Raw genomic sequence first — 19,667 nt, forward strand, 5'->3', positions numbered from 1 at the left:
GCCGCATATGTGTTTCCGCCCGGGGACGCATGCGTGTTTGCGTGCCCAGTGGGAGCGCAAACGTGCATGCACAACAGCTCTGTGCATGCGCGCATGCGTGAATCTGTCACACATGCATGTTTGCGCCCATCAGGCGCAAACGTGCATGTGCAGCCGTTTACGTGCATGCGCGTTTGCGCCGCAGCATGCTGGCGGACGCGCTTTCCTCTCCCCCCCCCCCACGTCCTGCAGCAAAAAGCTTGCTGGGCCACAAGCTAATTGGATGCTTCGGCGGCCGATTTGCTTGTGGCCAGGCGAGCTTCTCACTGCGGGAGGGGCGGGGAGAGGTAGCTGCGGCCTGCTGCCGAAGCTCTCGCAGGCCGCAGCCCGGGGGTTGCGGACCACTGCATTATACCATCAATAAGGCCACAAGAATCATTTCAGTAAATATTGACTTCTGATGAACGGTATTAAGGTTTTATTGCAAGGTACGTGATTTCCATTTTAATTTATTTGGTACACATTGTCTAATACAGGCTCTCTCATGAAACCCTGGGGTTTCTTGGTGGCCCTGGAAGGGTTTCCTGAATGGATGGGAGTTAATTAATTTTAATATATTTTTTTAAAACTTGTGAAACATTTATTAGGTGATATGACCATATATGGTCTTGTCAACCCCCCAAAAATGGCTAATGATGGGCCTGGAGGGGGTGGGACAAGGAGGAACCCCAGGAGGGCTTGTACACAGCTATGCTTTCCAACCATATTTTGTATGATCACACCACTTTTAGGGTTTCTTGAAGCCAGAAGAATGTTTCAGCAGTTTCTCGAGAGTAAAACAGTTAAGAAAGGCTAGTCTAAAATCACACAAAGATGATGGTTATAATAAATAGCTGTGAATACATCAAGCACCCAAGAGCAATATTCTATACTTACGGTGTAAATGGCAATTGAGGCAGCAACAAAGCCCGTTCACTGGCTTGTTGGTGACCTCAGCCAGAGGGGTACAAAGTCTCTATGGAGTTGAATGTTCTTAGCTAGACTGCAGCCATACACTCTCTCAGGTAAGCTCATCAAATGAACAACAGGATCATGATCTAGCTTTATGAAGGCAATTTAAACACATCAGGGAAGACAGTCTATGCACATGTAAAGAGTCATGTGCACTTCAGTTTTACTTCTGTGTAATGGTAAATGCTGATTTCAGGCTATAGTTAGAAGGGATGAAGGCTCACTTATCCAAATATATCAAGGCAGACTATAATGGAATATACTGCAGTTGAGCATGTAACGATGCTTAATTGCATGTTCTACTTTTTTGTTTAAAAGGTTATAGTACTCATAGTCTTAAGAGACAAGTAAATTTCTCTTAGAAAATGTCTGCAGTGAGAGTTTACAGTTAACATAGGAGAAGAGTCGGTTTTTATATGCTGCTTTTCTCTACCAGGTCTCAAAGTGGCTTACAATTGCCTTCCCTTTCCTGACCTCACATCAGACACCCTGTGAGGGAGGTGAGGCGGAGACAGCCCTGTGGTAATACTGTTCAGTCAGAACAGCTTTATCAGTGCTGTGGCAAGCCCAAGCTTACCCAGCTGGCTGCATGTGGGGGAGTGGGGCATCAAGCCCAGCTTGCCAGATTAGAAGTCCATGCTCTTAACCACTACACCAACATGGCACTTACAATCACACTTATTTTTACTTGAACAACTGTCACTCATTAGCTTGTTTCCAGTATTTTACTGATGTGTTAGGCCAATGAAGAGGTATGATCTCAACTGTTCTATTTCTCATTCCGTGGAAGCAACAGCTCAACTAATAACCTGAATATCAACATTAGAGGCATGTTACATAGAAGTCTATTTTTTGCAGAGCAAAAGGAAACTCTTCAGTTATTTACCAGATAGCTCAACTGAGTTAAGAAGCATTACACCAATACTGTTTCTGCCCTTTTATTTCAGGCTTACAGGAGGACTGATTGCAAGTTTTATAAAACAGATTTTGTCTCAAGGGCACCAATATTGCTGCAGTCAAAAGCATTCAAGGGTAAACAATGACATTTAAAATGAAATGTGCATGTAAAGTGCCATGGCATCTTGATAGTGCATACTGGTTGTTTGTCAACAAGCAATGCAAACACAGTATGAAAAATAAATTCATTCCAAATTTTGCAGAAAGCATTACTCATTTTTTTAAAAAATGTTCTAATGCAGTCAAGTACCTTCGCAGTCTTATGAAGAAAAAAAATCTACACAAACACAGGTATTTCTTCTATAGACAAAATATGTACTATAGACAAAATATTTGTAAATGCCACCAACAGGAGGAGAAAACCCAACTTTAATTACCATATCTACTGCTCACTTAAAATTGTTTCTTGTGAATTCCCCAGGCAAAGGTCTTGAGTTTTATTTACAATCTCTTCAACTACCTTCAACCTAGATACTAGGAACATTCTAGTAGGAGACCATAAAAGGTATTTCTGTAAGACACTTGACTGAACATTTTATTCTGCATTTAACAGTGAGGATGTCACAATACTCAGATTCTAATAGTGCAGGATAGCAGATTCAGCGTAGGAGTGACTGAGACACAACATCAACACAGAAGTCCAGCAAAAAGTAGCTAATCAGCTTTAATGCTGGGAATTACTTTTTTAATTATATGTATTTGGATGGATTCATAAAGTATATATTGCCTTCTCCAAGCCAGCAAAAGTCTAAATATTTTTGTAACGTTTAAAGCTAAATATGTACTTGTAATTTTTATCTATTTTATGGCCTTGTGGCTGGGACTGTTTATAAAACTTCATAATACGGGAGTAGAGATTATGGATTGCTCCCACAGCGAGCTCAGAGGAAACAAGTTACTGGACTTTACTGAACTGACTGCAGGGACAATCCACCAGTCCCAAATTACACTGAAAAAGGCAGACTAGAAATTAAGCAATCGAACACTAGGAGTGACCGTGAGGAAACTGCATTCATAAAAGGAGGGAGAAAAAGAGGCAGATCAGCAAGCTGGAATCTATATCCTTGCAGATTTCAATTAACATACTCATCCGTTGTATGCACTTCAACTATCTTTCTTTTAAATGGTCAAATGCCTAATAGCATTTTCATATAGGTTGTTGTTGTTAGGTGTGAAGCCATGTCCGACCCATCGCAACCCCATGAACAATGATCCTCCGGGCCTTCCTGTCCTCCACCATTCCCCAGAGTCCATTTAAGTTTGCACCTACTGCTTCAGTGACTCCATCCAGCCACCTCATTCTCTGTTGTCCCCTTCTTCTTTTGCCCTCAATAGCTCCCAGCATTAGGCTTTTCTCCAGGGAGTCCTTCCTTCTCATGAGGTGGCCAAAGTATTTGAGTTTCATCTTCAGGATCTGGCCTTCTAAGGAGCAGTCAGGGCTCATCTCCTCTAGGACTGACCGGTTTGTTCGCCTTGCAGTCCAAGGGACTCGTAAGAGTCTTCTCCAGCACCAGAGTTCAAAAGCCTCTATTCTTTGATGCTCGGCCTTCCTTATGGTCCAACTTTCGCAGCCATACATTGCAACTGGGAATACCATAGCCTTGACTAAACGCACTTTTGTTGGCAGGGTGATATCTCTGCTTTTTAGGATGTTGTCTAGATTTGCCATAGCTTTCCTCCCCAGGAGCAAGCGTCTTTTAATTTCTTTGTTGCAGTCCCCATCTGCAGTGATCTTGGAGCCCAGGAAAATAAAATCTGTCACTACCTCCATTTCTTCCCCATCTTTTTGCCAGGAATTGAGAGGGCTGGATGCCATGATCTTTGTTTTCTTGATGTTGAGTTTCAAGCTAACTTTTGCACTCTCCTCCTTCACCTGCATCAACAGGCTCTTTAGTTCCTCTTCACTTTCTGCCATTAGAGTGGTATCATCTGCATATCTGAGGTTGTTGATATTTCTCCCTGCAATCTTGATCCCAATTTGTGACTCCTCTAATCCCGCCTTTCTCATGATGTGCTCCGCATACAAGTTAAATAGGCACGGTGACAGTATACAGCCTTGCCAAGCTCCTTTCTCAATTTTGAACCAATCAGTGATTCCATGTTCAGTTCTCACTGTTGCTTCTTGACCTGCATATAAGTTTCTCAAGAGACAAATAAGATGCTCTGGTATTCCCATCTCTTTAAGAACTTGCCACAATTTGTTGTGCTCCACAATGAAGCAGAAGTAGATGTTCTTCCGGAACTCCCTAGCTTTCTCCATGATCCAGAGTATGTTGGCTATTTGATCTCTAGGTCCTCTGCCTCTTCGAAATCCTGCCTGTACTTCTGGAAGTTCTCGGTCCACATATTGCTGGAGCCTAGCTTGTAGGATTTTGAGCATAACTTTGCTAGCATGAGAAATGAGTGCAATGGTGTGGTAGTTTGAACATTCTTTGGCACTGCCCTTCTTTGGGATTGGAATGTAAATTGACCTTTTCCAATCCTGTGGCCATTGTTGAGTTTTCCAAATTTGATGGCATATAGGTAACCTTCAGAATGGTAACCTTCTGTAAATCACCTGAAAAAGCCATGTCTACAACATTCATCAAAGGAGCCCAATCTTGAAAGATCAGACATCCCCCCTCCAAAAAAAAAAAATGTAAGCAAATGGAATGAAAGTCAACAGGCAAGCAAAATATAGACATAGAATTTTTAAAAAACATCACTGAAGAACATAATAAATAGTTGTCATTCCTAACTTCCTCTATTTTTTAAAAAAAGAATGCTCTGTTTTATAGCACAGTCTCTACACTCTCCACCACAGAATCCCTGAGGTAATCTAGTTATCAGGACAAAGGCCATACCAACATTTCATCATGGGAGGAATGCGAGGTCAGGACTGTACACACTGCTCTACAACCCTGCATCAAAACCATGCTTGCTCATGAAAAGACTTCCTGAAACACAAACATACATTACTGAGGGAAGAAATATAGGGAGGTCATGTAATCTAATGGGGATTAAAACCCATGAGAGATACCACAAACTTGTGGAACAGGTAATGTTGCTGAAGAAGAAGAGGAAGAGGAAGAAAAAGAGTTGGTTCTTATATGTCGCTTTTCTCTACCCGAAGGAGGCTCAAAGCAGCTTACAGTTGCCTTGCCTTTCCTCTCCCCACAACAGACACCCTGTGAGGTGGGTGAGGCTGAGAGAGCCCTGATATTACTGCCAGGTCAGAACAGTTTTATCAGAGCTGTGGCGAGCCCAAGGTCACCCAGCTGGCTGCATGTGGGTGAGAGCAGAATCAAACCCGGTATGCCAGATTAGAAGTCCGCACTCCTAACCACTACACCAAACTGGCTCTCAGTTTGCTGGTATTTTGGGGTTATATTCAAGAGAACCTGGGAAAGGATTTTCAGATTAATTATGAGTACACAACATCTGTGAAAAGGAGAATATATAAAAATGTTTGTTCACGAGCAACCCATTCAGTGGATGATCGTGAAAGAAATGTTGACCATAACTCCCTGCAAGCATTACTTGCACTGTGAATCCATTAACATAAATTCCAGAGGGGCAGCAGACACAAGAAGCAAAACCTTGGCAGTATTCATCAGATGCACACAATAGGCCCTAGATCACAAAAAAGTATATGCTACCATGTGTTTATGTGTAAGCAGATATATACTATCTATATATATATACGTGTCTCAGATGTATATACATACAGAGACAACTGAGGGATACACAAATTGAACGCTCTTGAGTGTCAGTGCTCTGTGACCCCACTGCTCTTAACTTTCTTGCCATGCCAGTGTATCAGTGCCAAATGATAACAAACTTCCTGCATCTGATAATGTGGGCTCTGATTCACAAAAGCTTAAACTGACCTCCTCAACTGGTCTGTCTGTGCCAAAAATTACAACTGTTGGTGGTAAGGCCAGCAAGAACCCACAGCCTAGGGGGGGCACAACTGGGCCACTTCACTCCAATCTCAGCCTGCAAGCCTCTACCATCATCTCTACTATTCAGTTGGTCTGTCTTTTTGCGTCAAGAGATACAAACTGTTGCTGGTAAGGAACGTCTCTACCACTGTCTCTACTATCACTGTTCATCTCTACAAAGATCATCTCTGCAGAAAAAAAATTGCTGCTTTGGAGGATGGACTCTGAGGCATTGGACCATTTTGAGGCCCCACCTCCAAACCTCCAGAAATATTTCCAACTCAGGGGTAGGCAACCTCCAGGTGGGGCCTGAAGATCTCCTGGAATTGCAGCTCATCTCACAACTATAAAGATCAGCTCTCCAGGCAGAAATGGAGGGTGGACAGGGCTGTTATGCAAAATAAACATTTGAGGCCTCCCACATATGTTGTTGTGGAGATGAAACACTTGGGGCCTACTGCACAGGGTTTTTGTGCAGATGAAACAGGAGGCATAAGAAGCCCTGCAACAGCATCCAGTTTCATCTGTACAACAACCCTGCGCGGTAGACCTCAAACGTTCAGAGAATGGAAAAGAGACACACATGGCTTGTCTCCAGCAACGAGGCCAGCCACATCAGTATAGTAAGTGAGAAGGGGCTTTTCTGCAGCCTCCCTGTAAGGAGAAAACTTTCCCCCCTCAAAAGGAATGCACAACCATGCCCACAGACTTCCCTGCGTTGTTCGCAGAAATGCATCACTTGCCTTGATCAGGGGCTGTTAGACGCTCCCTTCACAGCAGGCCTGAAGGGAAGGGGGTGTGTGGAATCCTGAGCAAGAGCAGCAATTGGCCCGGGGGAGGGGGAGTCAACCAATAGGAGGCTTTGGAACCATCGGCATTTTGTCAGGGGGTACAATCACGATTTTATGTATACAGAAGATACCAGCAATAATGCCTTATGGCAATGTAGCAAACATTTTAATCATATAAGTATTCAGAAACAACTCTCTCTAATTGAATGTACATGAGCACTAAGGAAATCAAACACTGCCCCTTATGACAACTAGCTATATTATTGTGACAACACAACCAGGGAGGGAGGGAGGGAGGGAGGGAGGGGGAGAGAGAGAGAGAGAGAGAGAGAGAGAGAGAGAGAGAGAGAGAGAGAAGACTGCAAATATTTTAAGTTCATCCTTCAGATTACCTATTGTTTGTTGCTGTCAGATACTTTAGAATTAAATGCCCTATGTTATCCAGCACAACTTTATTCACTTCTCAAATGCCGTATGTTAAAAATACATAATGTGAAATCTTGTGTATTGTGACATCCACCTGTAATGTCCTGAAATGCAACACACTGCATACAATTAAAAAAACATTTTGCATGATTTTGCATGCAGAATTCTTTTCCCAATTGGATGGAATGCAAAAGAGTTAAGACGACTTACCCAGAGCAAAGTACTCAAGCCCTGAGGACAAATGCAAGTATGGGGAAAGGAACAAGACATGGAAAACATTATCCTACTTTTTGCCAGGAAGTAGTCTCAAGAAATAAAGTTGAACAAAATTCTGATGGTATTATACTTCAGAGCTCAGATTGCATGATACTGTGCAATATTTTAAGAAGCTACATGCAATACTAAGAATATTGTCACTCATATCTCAGTGGCCTACAATTATTTCGTACCATCCTGTTCAAAGATTCTTCTGATAGTGATCACTGCATACTGCTAAACAATTACTTCTAACCTTGCTTCGGGCCTTCAGTTATTAAAATACTTATACCAGGCTTTCTCAGTTTTTTTTACCGTTGAGAAACCCCTGAAATAGTCTCCAAGTTTCAAGAAACCCCAGAAGTGACATGATCATACAAAATATGGTTAGGAAGTATAGCTGTGTACATGCTCACCTGGGGCCCCTCCAGTCCCCACCCACTCTAGGCCCATCATTGGCCATTTTGGGAGGGGGGGCTAGTCAACATGACCATATATGGTCATTTCACCCTACAAATTTTAAAAATTAATAAAAAAAATAATTAACCACCCATTTGGGAGACCCTTCCAGGGCCTTCAAGAAACCCGAGAATTTCTCAAAACCCTGGTTGAGAAAGCCTGACTTATACTCATTTCCCATTGACTCAAGGCAGCTTACAAGTGATAATTAAAATATTGCAGTTCAAAATATGGCTGTTGTTCATATCCCATAAATCCCCTGACAAACAAAACTTGCAGTGCTTCCTAAAAATCTCCAACAAGGGAGCTCTTCTCATGCCTTCAAGGAGTGCTTTCCACAGAGTGGGAGTTATGATGGTAAAGGCCTGGGCTCTGGTCAATACCAGGCTGGCCACCCTAATGGGGGAGCAGCAAGCAAGTAACAGCATGGTGACTGTAGCTGGTGCACAGGGAAACTTATGGATAAACTTTCTCAGATCCAGATGTCCATTTACCTTCATTCTACACACTTATCTCCAATCCCTAGCCTCCATTTGTTAATTCTTGCTCCTATTTGTCCTTTCTTAATCTTGCTTGTCTTCAGCCAATAGCCGAGCAAGGAAAAACTCTTCTACAGCCTTCCTGAGAATATTGCTTAGCAAAAAATCTTCAGTAACGGAGAACTATTATTTATATTCTTCATGTTAAAGAAGCAAGGTTATGATGATATACGGCAAATACTCCGGAAGATAGAGACAGAGTTCAACGAGATCTGAACACAATGGAAAAATGGGCAAATGAGAACAAGATGCAATTTAATAAAGATAAGTGTAAAGTTCTGCATCTGGGTCAGAAAAATGAAAAGCATGCCTACTGGATGGGGGATACACTTCTAGGTAACACTGTGTGTGAACGAGACCTTGGGGTACTTGTGGATTGTAAACTAAACATGAGCAGGCAGTGTGATGCAGCGGTAAAAAAGGTGAATGCCATTTTGGGCTGTATCAACAGGGGCATCACATCAAAATCACAAGATGCCATAGTCCCATTGTATACGGCACTGGTCAGACCACACCTGGAGTACTGTGTGCAGTTCTGGAAGCCTCACTTCGAGAACGTAGATAAAATTGAAAGGGTACGGAGGAGAGCGACGAAGATGATCTGGGGCCAAGGGACCAAGCCCTATGAGGATAGGTTGAGGGACTTGGGAATGTTCAGCCTGGAGAAAAGGAGGTTGAGAGGGGATATGATAGCCCTGTTTAAGTATTTGAAAGGTTGTCACTTGGAGGAGGGCAGGATGCTGTTTCCGTTGGTTGCAGAGGAAAGGACATGTAGTAATGGGTTTAAACTACTACAATGATATGGGCTAGATATCAGGAAAAAAAATTTCACAGTCAGAGTAATTCAGCAGTGGAATAGGCTGCCTAAGGAGGTGGTGAGCTCCCCTTCACTGGCAGTCTTCAAGCAAAGGTTGGATACACACTTTTCTTGGATGCTTTAGGATGCTTTGGGATGATCCTGCGTTGAGCAGTGGGTTGGACTAGATAGCCTGTATGGCCTCTTCCAACTCTATGATTCTATGATATACCTTAAGGGCATATATTTGTCAAATCCCAAGGACGCTGAAGAAGAGACCATAAACACTTCAAAATTGTTTAAGGGAAAATATCATTAAGAGCCTCTTGTCGCGTAGAGTGGTAAGGCAGCAGACATGCAGTCTGAAAGCTCTGCCCATGAGACTGTGAGTTCAATCCCAGCAGCCGGCTCAAGGTTGACTCAGCCTTCCATCCTTCCGAGGTTGGTAAAATGAGTACCCAGTTTGCTGGGGGGTAAACGGTAACAACTGGGGAAGGCACTGACAAACCACCCCGTATTGAGTCTGCCATGAAAACGCTAGAGGGCATCACCCCAAGGGTCAGACATGACCGGTGCTTGCACAGGGGATACCTTTATATTTACCTTTATCATTGAAGCAGTTATCTAAAAACTACTCAAATTCACATCTAATACTTAATTTCTATTTTTTAAAAACCTGGAACTCATTTCAATCAGAATCATCTAGCCCATATTTACAGGCTAGAACTGCAAGATCATGATGACACCTAGTGATCAGTCTCTTTAATGCAGATGTATTGGAAAATTTTAGGAGACTGACAAAGACTGTGCTTTTTCAAGCTCCTACCAATAGGAATTATATGACTAAATCACTAGGAATCTCTGAGACTCATGTGTTTAATTAGACTGAGTAGGCTCCATGTCTGCCCTTTATCCACCACTGCCTGCCTTGCAAGTGTGAGAGCCAGTGTGGTGTAGTGGTGGCAGTGCTGGAGTAGAGTCTGGGAGACCAGAATCGATTCCTCACTCTGCATGGGAGCTTGCTGAGTGGTCAATCACATAGTCGCAGTCTAACCTAGCCTACAGGGGTGTAGTGAGGATAAAATGGAGGAGAAAAGAACAATGTAAGCCCCTTTGGAAAAGCATGGTACAAACAAAATAAACAAAATACGGGCAGATATTGGTGTCTGACATACAGAATCTTTCTTCTTTGGTTTTCTGAGGCAATGTTTGAGAGTAGCCGCAGCATAACTGTAAACATGTTATTCGTGTCTTTGTGTTCTCTGTTCCATCACAGAGTGCTATGAATTGCTTTTTCTTGAGCCTTCCTTTGCTCACCTTTTCCCTACCACAATACTAATCCCATCCCTTTAGTGCCTTTATCTTCAGCTTGGTATCTGCTGTCTTAGCATACTTCAGGTTCTGATTCTACTTCCGAGATCACTTCACCAATTTGAAGGAACTGTGAACGCCTTTGTGGAAGATTGCCACAAGACTGCTTCCCACTAGCAAACAATTTGGTAGTCTGGACAATCTGACCTTCACAGTCAGGTTTCTAGCCTCACATGCTAACATATGCACAGATATTGCTCTAAATCGTTTTGAGACCTACCACGTCATATCTCATGCAGCTTTCCTGTTTCTTAGTACACCTTCTCCTGCCTTTCTGCACCATAGCACAAGACAGTTCCTCTTCCCATTCCTCATGCCCAGATTAAACCCCAACTACTTAGCTTCTATGCTTACAGATCTTTCTATCTATCAACAAAACACTATCAAACCTTGCACCTAAATTCTGCTCACCAGTTTGCAAGATGAATATAGAGGGTAGATGCAACTTTTTCTCAAAGTCCATGGAAACTCCCTCCCTTTCATAATACACTCCTATCACTAAGTAAAAACTGTTCTGGTGCACGTTGTCGTAGCCGCTGCACAGAGCAGGAGACTCAAAGTCTTGAACCTGCCACAAACAAAAGATGTAGTATTAAGCCATGCAAGGGAGTTATTACTGAGAACTAGAAATGAATGAAGTGTTCTCCTCAGGTATCACCTGCATTACTTGAGGCTTAAGTTGACTCTTTCTGAACATACACTAAATACCTGCTGCTAATGATGTAAGACTTATTTGTTCAATGAAGCAGCACTCCAAACACATGTGGAAGACCATCAAGGCACACTAGTTTCTGGTTTGTGAGATGACAATATTATCATACAGTACTCCAAAATACATTTCCATGGCGAAACTAAAGTTTGCCAAAGGGCAGATCATCACATCTATATACTAAGAACCTATGTTTATGGATGTTAAAACAAGAAGGAAAAAATGCCAGGTGATGGATCATTGTATAATATTGACTAGAACATTCACCTAGTGCTGGAAATATCCACAGCAATTAAATTCTTTAAAAGTGAGAATGACAGTGTTTGCTATACATGCAGCAATTAACTGAACAAGGTCAGAAGTCCCAGGTCAGAGTTTAACCCATGAGAGTCCAGCTTGCAAAAGGGGAGATTTATTGTATAACAACAAAAGCAAGTTGCAGAATCCTTATCCATTGTTGTTTCTCTATATATTTATGAAACAGCCTAGGAGGTGGGACGTGTCCAGCTGTCCAAGTTGGAATAGGGCCAATCAGGGTGCAGCCGGCTGCACCCTGATTGGCCCTGCCCCTGCAGCTCCCGCCCTCCGTCCCTGGACTCTAGCCTCTTTGCTCTCAGACGCCTCAGTGCCTGGAGCCAGCAGCAGGTAAACACCTTTGTTCCATGAACCGACAAAAAAACATTCCAAGAGCAAGTTTGCCCAAAGGCCATTTTAGATGGCAAGTGTTGTTACCTAACTCAAAATATGAAATGTTTTATCATCCCTTTGACAATAAAGACTATGTTCTCAGTAACTTCACAACATGCAATTCAGAAATCGTTGTATATGCCATCAGATATTCTTGCAATATGGTATATATAGGGTAGACCTCTAGAAAATTAAGACATGTATAACAGAACATAGGTGCAGTATACTTCTCAGAATATTTGGCGCACCTTTGGTACAGACTTATATAGAAAAAAGTATATTGACCAAGTGATTCCAATTTTGGGAGTTTTATTTAAATCTTACAATTATAACAAAAAGTCCTGCTAAAAAGGAACTAGAGAGGATTTTAAGGTTGTAGACTTTCGCTCTTCATGGGTTTGGGTCCCTCTGACCTTGGACCTCTGCATGTATAACAAAACATTGTGTCATTCTCCACTTTTAAAGAATTTAATTACAGTGGACAGTTCCAGGACTATACTACATATGTGATATTCTTTCATTGTCTTGCTTCGTGTTCAATGTAGAATTGATTTATTTTTATGGACCAAAATGTATCTATACTTGAAATTAATTTTCATCTTGTCTTCTAAATATATTTTATAGTTTTAGAATAATCTGTTATTAAGGAGTTTTTCTATTACCTGTATTAAATATAAGTTGTGTTTCTATAGATTCCCCCTGATAAAGCCTCCATGGCAAAACACATGGGGAGTTTGTATAATAAACTAATCATCCATCACCTGGCATTTTTTTCCTCTGTGTTGTGTTGACATATTGCAGGGTGCAGCCCATTTTTTCTTTATCTGTAAATTTTTACCTAGGTAGACATAAATTAATAGCAGCATTTCATATGCTTTGAGGAGTTACCATTTTTACGTTTGGCTGAGGAACCAGAGCAAATGGTCTAAAAAGCAGCATCCTCTAGAGGCCTCTGTGATACTGCATGACCGCTAGAATAATGTTCTTATTCCCAATGGGAAGAATGCAGCTCATGCCTTTTTGGACCAGCCAGCACCACTTCACATAGAAAGCAGGTCAGGTCCCCTCATCTAGTGGGAAATTCTCATCTAGTCTAGTGGTTAATACTTGTAAGAGTTTCTCCTACTTGGCCAGATGAGAAATGGCATTTTGTAGGTAAACTGGAGCTTGGGGATCTGTAGAAGAAACCACAAGGGGAAAAAAACAGTCTGCGTATGAGGGGAAGGGGAGGGGAGATTCAGCTCCTGAACCACACTGGGTATTCCTGGTTTAAAGACAGAATTAATATGGCTCTTTGCTAAACAAAACAATAAAAATGGAATAGAAATGATAGAAACAGCAGTGATGAATGGAACTATAAACAGGAGATGCAAGTCTGCTGATGTCAAAACACACAAAGCTGTATTTCTGTACACAGAAATAACAAGCAAAATCAACATTAAGCTTCAAGTATAAAAGTCTAGTAAATTGCTGAATGAGAGTTTATCAGGCAATATGATTCTGTTCACTTCGAGTTTAAAACAGACCCATAGGCTTTTTCCCATACTACGGGAAGTAAGGTACCAGTGCATTGCCAGAATCCTATTATTATCACTAATAAAATGGCTGTGTTCCTTATGCTTGTATATAACTGGGCTTTTCAAAGCAACTACTGTTACATTTCATAACCTCTCAACCCCACCGTGTACGATTTGTATCTCTGTACATCTGCTGTTTCAGTGAAACACTTCTGGCATCTATGATGGCAATGTCATTTTTTACATGCACATTTACACAAAAACTGTCTAGCTACTGGAGAATTGTAAGCACATCCAACAGAGATATTTAAAAAGCTAATGCCACCAGAAATATTAGCCTTTAAAGGTGCTGCAAGAATCCATGTTAACTGCAATGCCTTAACTGAGTTACTCTTATAGAGTGAGTTACTCTTATAGAGACTGAGACTTAAAGCTTGTACTACAGTTCCTTTAGGAAGCACCTGGGCAAAATCCCTCTTTTGGACTGATATACTACAAATGAAGCAGCAAGGTGGGAAAAGAGCAGGAGCTGCCTGGTTATAGACCAGTGATTTCTATACTGTGCAGCACATCACTATAATTCAAGGTTTCCATGAATCCATGATTCTTAACTCATAGGGAAGGTTGCCTTCTCTACCACCAGGTGATTAGTTGGACTAGTGTTGGCTCCTTCCAGGCAACTGCAACTGAGGCAGAACTGCCCATACACAAAAGAGGCTGCCAACTTAATAAATGCAGTTAAAATTGTGATGTTAGTAGTGAGCAGACAAAAAAAAATGGAAATCATTGTCTTCTACACAAATCTAAAAAGTAAACAACTAGATGTCAGTATACAAGTGTCCCTCTAATTTTTTATGTATTTTACAATGAGGCTCAGCTACTGGATGTTTGGAAAAGACAGTAATGTACAGGGGCTCATTGTACATATCTCAAAAGTGAAAATGCAACCCTGACATACGCAATATGCATTTCAGTGATTTAAAAAACAAAACAAAAATATTTAATACAAATTTTACTATAACACATAATTTATGAGAAAAGAACTGTGGACCCTGTGGGAGCTTTTGGCATTCCACAGGGCCTGTAAGATGGAGCTCTTCTGCCAGGTTCATGGGCGAGGCCAGTGCAGGGCATAGATCAGATGGGCCCCCACGGAAAACACACACCACCACTCTGTACCAACATCGGTGGCGGCCAGTCAACACATCAATGATGCCTTCCAACAGGCGTACCATTATAGGATGGGGTTATTTTACCACCATGTTGATGTAATGTTGTCTAAAAGAGTTTTAATGGGTTTTTATTGGGATTTTATGTACTGGATCTAGTTGTAACCAACCACAAGCCAGCTTGTTGGGAGTGGCAGGTAATCAGTTTAATCAATCAATCAAATACACCAACGTTTTAGACTCTGAAAAAAATCAGAATCTTGCGTACTGTAGGTTCATACAGAAAACTTCACTAACCTATTTATTCTTGCAACCGATTATTTTCCTGTAGTATTAGAAGAGTTTTGGAATGGAATGGTTGAAAGAGATTTGTGGAAGAGATTCATTGGAAGCTCACTGTCAAGAACTTGGGGATGATTCTTGATACCTCCTTATCAATGGAGGGGTAGGCCCCAGGCAAAGCAACTAGAGCACTATCTGCCTCCAGAAGACCTAGCCACAGTGATCCATGTACTGGTCAGCTCTAGGCTAGATTTCTGTAACTCTATGTGGGGCTATGCTTGGCCCTGATCCAGGAATTAGAGCTGGTACAAAATGTAGTGGCACGTGTTCTCATGGAGACCCCCATGGAGGGCACATATGTGCCCTCCAACAGCTGTACTGGTTGCTGGTACAGAATCAGGTTCAAGGTTCTGGTACTCACCTTTAAGGCCCTATGTGGTCTGGGCCCTGCATATCTAAAGGATTAGATCTCCAAATATGTCCCCGGAGAGCACTACAGTCAGCAAACACCAATTTACTGGTGCGCCTGGTCTTGACCAGAGTCAGTGACTTTCTGGCCTGGCTCCAACCAGGTGGAATTAGTTGCCTGTCGAGATGCGGGCCCTGACAGAGCCATCAAACTTCTGCAGGGCCTGCAAGATGGCACTCTTCCACCAGGCTTATGGTTGATACTGGTGCAGCCCAAAGTTTTATCTACTTCCCTCTGCCTCCTCCTTCTTTGCTCCTCCTATTTCAATATCATCTCCAGCAGCTGGCAAAGGGAGTGAGGATAGGGTTTTTAATTGTATTTAATTGTAGTTTTATTATTGTAAGTTTTTCTTAAATGTTTTATTGTTATGAACTAAACATATTTGGAGGGGCAGTATGGAAATTAAAATGATGATAATCATGTAAGGTCATTTTGGAACATCATTGGAAGGAGCATACATCTGTTGTGGCAGTAGTATGGGTAGCTTGGCGACTATGCAAACAGAATGGAAGACGTTTGGCTGCACAAGGGCTATTTATAATTATCTTTTCTTACTTGTAATTCCCTAGTCTGATAGACATCAATGAGATCAGACCATATTACAAGCATCTCCTGCCTTAGTCAAATGCTATAAAAATTATGTATATACCACATAGAATGATAGATTTTTACAGAGGCAGTGTTAGAGTTACCTGTACACAGGCTGAGCATTCCAAACCATTTTCAAAATACAAAGTTCCATATTAGAAGCTTAACCCCCCCCCCCCCCCCCAGATACTCCAGAAAACCTAGGATGGCTCAACTTATAAGTAGCTATTCTCCAAATTTGTGTTTTTCAAAGCTCACAATAGAAAGAAAGTTGGGGAACATACCTGTTATTGGTACATATCCAACTCCTTGCTGATACACTGTGGGCATCAGGACCACAGGCTGTGGCTGCATCATCATGGCAGCTGGTAAGGACTGGATATCAAAGGATAACAGACAATGTATATTTAGGAAACTATTCCAGGAACACAAACCAAGCAGCAAGTTATTTGCAACACAAAAAACCCAAAACCTTCCAACTTCGAGCAGTTAATGTGTACTACTAAGTAAAGCAAGCAGAATTCTGGCAGCAGTCAATATAAAATACCACTTCCCAAGAAAAGCAACATGAATGCTAATAAAACTGACATTTGAAAGGCACTAAAACAATCTATGGATAGACTGGCCCACATCCCCCAAATCAAACTAGGCTTTTGTGACAAATTCTAGCAATTTAAGTACTAATTCGCATCATCAGGAAGCATAAAATGGGAACAATACAGAGCTGCCAACATAACTTCTGTGTATTAAGTTACATCTCTTATCTCTTAGAAAAAAATAAGCTCCATTCACAAATGTTACAGGCTGAATCAAATAAAAGGTGTGATCATCAATTCCCCCCCCCTTCCATTACAAATCCTCAATTTTCATTATTAATCAGCAGTCTTTTTTCAGATGAAAGTGATCAATTTATCACATAATTCATGTTCCTAAGGATCTATAAACATTGTAGATGTGCTCCTTCATTTCAATACTTCTACCTTGAGCATTTCAGATTAAAATTCTAATTCTTTTGACTCTTCACATTCATCTTGTTCAATATTATTGCTGTTGTAATCATATGGGCTCCAGAGAAAAAAATATCAACAACTCTGATACATTCATATGTATGGGATCTATTTTAAGAAGTGTAATTTTTGCCCTGATATGAATAGCCCAGGCTAGCCTGATCTCATCAGGTCTTAAAAGCTAAGCAGAACAGGCCCCAATTAGTACATGGATGGGAGATCACCCAGGAAGTCCAGAGCCACTGTGCAGAGGTTAGCCATGGAAAACCACCTCTGAATGTCTGTTGCCTTCAAGCCCTCAGAGGGCTGCCATAAGCCAGCCATGACTTGATGGAAAAATTTTGGGGTGGGTGGGATTCAATAATAATACAGATGTAACATTCATTAATTTCAAGCAAACAAGCACAATTAATGACCTGGGTCCAAATCATTGTTGTGCCAGCAAAAGGGAGGGGGGCTTGTCTCCTCCGCACAGAATTCATAACCTCCATTTTTAACTAGTATGCTTAACTTACTGTATAAGACATGACCAGATTAATCATTCCTTCTTTGTCATCTCCCTGTCTTCCACTTAGGCTATACCATTCGTCCTCTACTTTTCCTTGTTTCAATAATTCAGGAATAGTAATGTGTGTCCAAGCAATGCGGTCATCCATTGAAAAAGCTCGCTGAAAGGTAACAGTGTATTAAAAAAATTAAATGCAGAGAGTCACGGTTTTTCAAAAACAGAAAAAAGGGAAAGTCTTTAAAAGGACCTAACATGTAAGCATCACTGTCATGCCTTCAGCATTATGCCCATCAAAATAAATGTGCTTAGACAGCAGATAACAACACACAAAACTGCACTGTCAATCAAGTAACATTCATACCGTAACATGGTTTCCTACTCATTTAGTAAAAAGCTGCACATTTCAACAGCGCAAGGCTCAGCAGAATGCTACAAAGTATTACCCATCCTAAACTCTTGTACAAGGACACTATTCAACATTTATCCTCTGATGCATTCCAGTTTTCTTTCAAGGAAGCTATTTCCATTAATAACATGAAATGTTACAGAATATCAAGATTTATAGTAGACTGTAATAAATGGGAAAGTAATAATTTAAGAAGAACCTCCTTATTGGAACAGACCAGTGGCCCACCTAGTCCAGCATCCTTTCTCACATGGCAGCCAGCCAGTTCCTCTGGAAGGGCCAACAACAGGGCACAAATGTTGAGGCAGGCAGTGACTAGAAATAGGGCATTTCCTGTGTTGGTACACTGACTCTGAAATGCCTTCTCCCCAAGGCTTGCCTAGTGCTTAGTATCTTCTTTTAGGTGCCAAGCCAAAACATATATTTTTATCCAAAAGTTTAATTAGGGGGTACCCTAAGTAAATTGCACCAACTTTTTAATGGTCTGCTTCTACTTTATGACTCACTTTTGATTAATATCGTGATATGGTTTATTTTTTTTTTCTGTGTTTCTGGGGTTTGGGGAGGGGCATCATTGGACATGAAATAGTGGGAACCTTTTCCCACTCACATGCAATACTAGAATACAGGGGCTTTCAATTAAATTACTGGAATATAGATTCATAAGAGACAAAACAAATTAGTTATTTTACTCAATGAGTAATTCAATTTGTGGAATTCACTGTCAGGGAGATAGTGATGGTCTTGAGCATAGAGAGCTTTGAATAGGGTTAGACAGATTCATGGAGGGGACTTCCATCAATGGCTACCAGCCATGGTGACAGAAGGGAGTCTCCATGTTCAGAGGCAGCAAACCTCTTAATATCATTGCCTCTATGCCCTATTTACCCTCTAGAGCAGTGGTCCCCAACCTTTCTGAGGCTGGGGACCGGCAGGGCATCGGACCATGCCAGCGCATCGGGCCGCGCCCGCAGGTTGGGGACCACTGCTCTAGGGCAACTGGCTGACTGATGTACAACCAAAAAAGGGGGAGAAAAACACAAGACTGCACAAGAAAGGTAACCAAAGAGTAAAAAAGAGATTAAAATATACAATGAAAAAAATTAAAATATACTATGAATGTAGCACAAATGTACAAACACAGGTATTTGATACATATAGAAATACTGAAAAACATCAATCATATACTTCAGTATGTAAGTACCAAATCACAGTATCACAATAAATACCAATCCTTATCCATGCTTCCTCTATATATTTTTTAAACAGCTTGGGGGGTGGAATGTGTCCGGCTGTCCAAGTTGGAATAGGGCCAAGGCCCTGCCCCTACAGCTCCCGCCCTCCCTCCCGGGATGCTAGCCACGTTTCTCTCAGACATGCCAGAGACAGAGAGAGAGAGACATACAGAGCCCTGCCAGACTGAACACGAGCCCTCATTCCCTCCTATTGCTCCTGCTGCGAGGGAGGCAGAGAGAGACAGAGAGAGATCTGCCCCAAGCTGCTGACAGAAACACAGAGAGAGCCTCCCCTGCTGTGACTGAGGGAGAGAGAGAGACAGACAGAGAGCAGCCCCAAACTGCACACCCACCCTCCTTCCCTCCTACAAACCACCACTGATTACCTGCAATGCCTCCTGCTGCAAGGCACAATGAGATACTCAGTGAGAGGGAGAGAGAGACACACAGAGAAAGATCTGTACCTCCTGGTGTCTCTTGGGTCCTAGCACCCATTGCATTCCTGCTTGCAATGGGCTTTCTTGCTAGTTTACAGAAATAAAGGTTTAAAAGCACATAGTGTCTATATGCAAGAACCGATACC

General features: G+C 41.8%; 1 protein-coding gene across 3 annotated transcripts in view; it reads right to left on the minus strand.

The window, feature by feature from the left end:
• The window catches only part of TOLLIP (toll interacting protein), a 39,146-nt gene that overhangs the window by 3,818 nt on the left and 15,661 nt on the right, over positions 1–19,667 (minus strand). For 2 of the 3 annotated variants that reach the window (XM_077321453.1, XM_077321451.1), the window contains exons 4-6: positions 17,451–17,603; positions 16,213–16,303; positions 7,298–7,318 (exon numbers count right to left, since the gene is read on the minus strand). In XM_077321453.1, the coding sequence (XP_077177568.1) occupies positions 7,298–7,318; positions 16,213–16,303; positions 17,451–17,603 (265 nt within the window). The remainder of the gene's footprint in view (positions 1–7,297; positions 7,319–16,212; positions 16,304–17,450; positions 17,604–19,667) is intronic. The other variant, XM_077321452.1, reaches the window with a different exon arrangement.

Source organism: Paroedura picta, chromosome 2, assembly GCF_049243985.1.
Source record: "Paroedura picta isolate Pp20150507F chromosome 2, Ppicta_v3.0, whole genome shotgun sequence".
NCBI lineage: Eukaryota > Metazoa > Chordata > Lepidosauria > Squamata > Gekkonidae > Paroedura > Paroedura picta.